Here is a 1,071-nt window from a genome sequence, read left to right on the forward strand (position 1 = left end):
AATTGCCAAGGCTCACGTGGGATTTTCCTGAAGACCGTGTTGCACATGAAGCGCTGGAACCTCTCGGCGTAAAAGCTGGGCCTGTGCACGGACACCGTGTCCTGGGGGGGCAAAAACACAAATATCAGCGAGGGAACAACAGCAAAAATAAAATAAAAATAAAATAAAAACCACTATTTCTGACAGGGAGGTTTTTGTGCCTGGGAAATGCGGGGTTCTGAGCCCAGAGGGGTTGGAAAAGGCTTTAAAAAGTGGGTTTTTCCCCCAAAAAAGGGCTGTTTTCTCTCACCCCGTCGTGCACCAGGGCCTTCCAGGAGTGCTCCAACTTCTTCACAAACCTGGCAAGGGAGAAGAATATTAATATTCTAGTTCTTAATGTTAATAAATAATAAGGTTGTAGTTTGTTATGAATAAAGAATAATGAATTAGGATTGGTGTTATGATTATTTAATATAAAATGATAGATTTTATTAATTACAATATAGAATTAAAATAACATTATATATAACAATATAATATATATTATATAATAATATAATATATATTACATAATAATATAATATATTATATAATATATATTATATAATAATAATACTATATATTATAGAATATAAAACAATAAATATAATTATTATAATTAGAATTTTAATATCATTTATTATAAAAATAAATTATCATTTGTATTATAATTACTTATTATGAAAAACTATTTTATTAATTATAATATATAACTATGATGATATTACATATATTAATATAATATATAAAATAATATAATATATAAAATAATATATATTGTGAAATATATAATAAAATATAATTATTATAATCATAATTAGTTATTATTAGCATAAATTATAATTTACATTATGACTATTTAATATGAAATAATGTTTTATTAATTATAATATATAACTATGATGATATTACATATATTAATATAATATATAAAATAATATATATTGTGAAATATATAATAAAATATAATTATTATAATCATAATTAGTTATTATTAGCATAAATTATAATTTACATTATGACTATTTAATATGAAATAATGTTTTATTAATT

At 22.4% G+C, this 1,071-nt stretch overlaps 1 protein-coding gene across 1 annotated transcript in view; it reads right to left on the minus strand.

The window, feature by feature from the left end:
- Nucleotides 1-6: 6 nt before the first annotated feature.
- Nucleotides 7-1,071, minus strand: part of PIP5K1A (phosphatidylinositol-4-phosphate 5-kinase type 1 alpha) — a gene marked incomplete at its 3' end in the record, with an annotated part of 15,606 nt that continues 14,541 nt past the window's right edge. Inside the window, exons 6-7 of the mRNA XM_017839854.1 lie at nt 290-371; nt 7-101 (exon numbers count right to left, since the gene is read on the minus strand). Coding sequence (XP_017695343.1) covers nt 7-101; nt 290-371 — 177 coding nt within the window. The remainder of the gene's footprint in view (nt 102-289; nt 372-1,071) is intronic.

Source organism: Lepidothrix coronata, unplaced genomic scaffold, assembly GCF_001604755.1.
Source record: "Lepidothrix coronata isolate B3197 unplaced genomic scaffold, Lepidothrix_coronata-1.0 Scaffold515, whole genome shotgun sequence".
NCBI classification, from domain to species: Eukaryota; Metazoa; Chordata; class Aves; order Passeriformes; family Pipridae; genus Lepidothrix; species Lepidothrix coronata.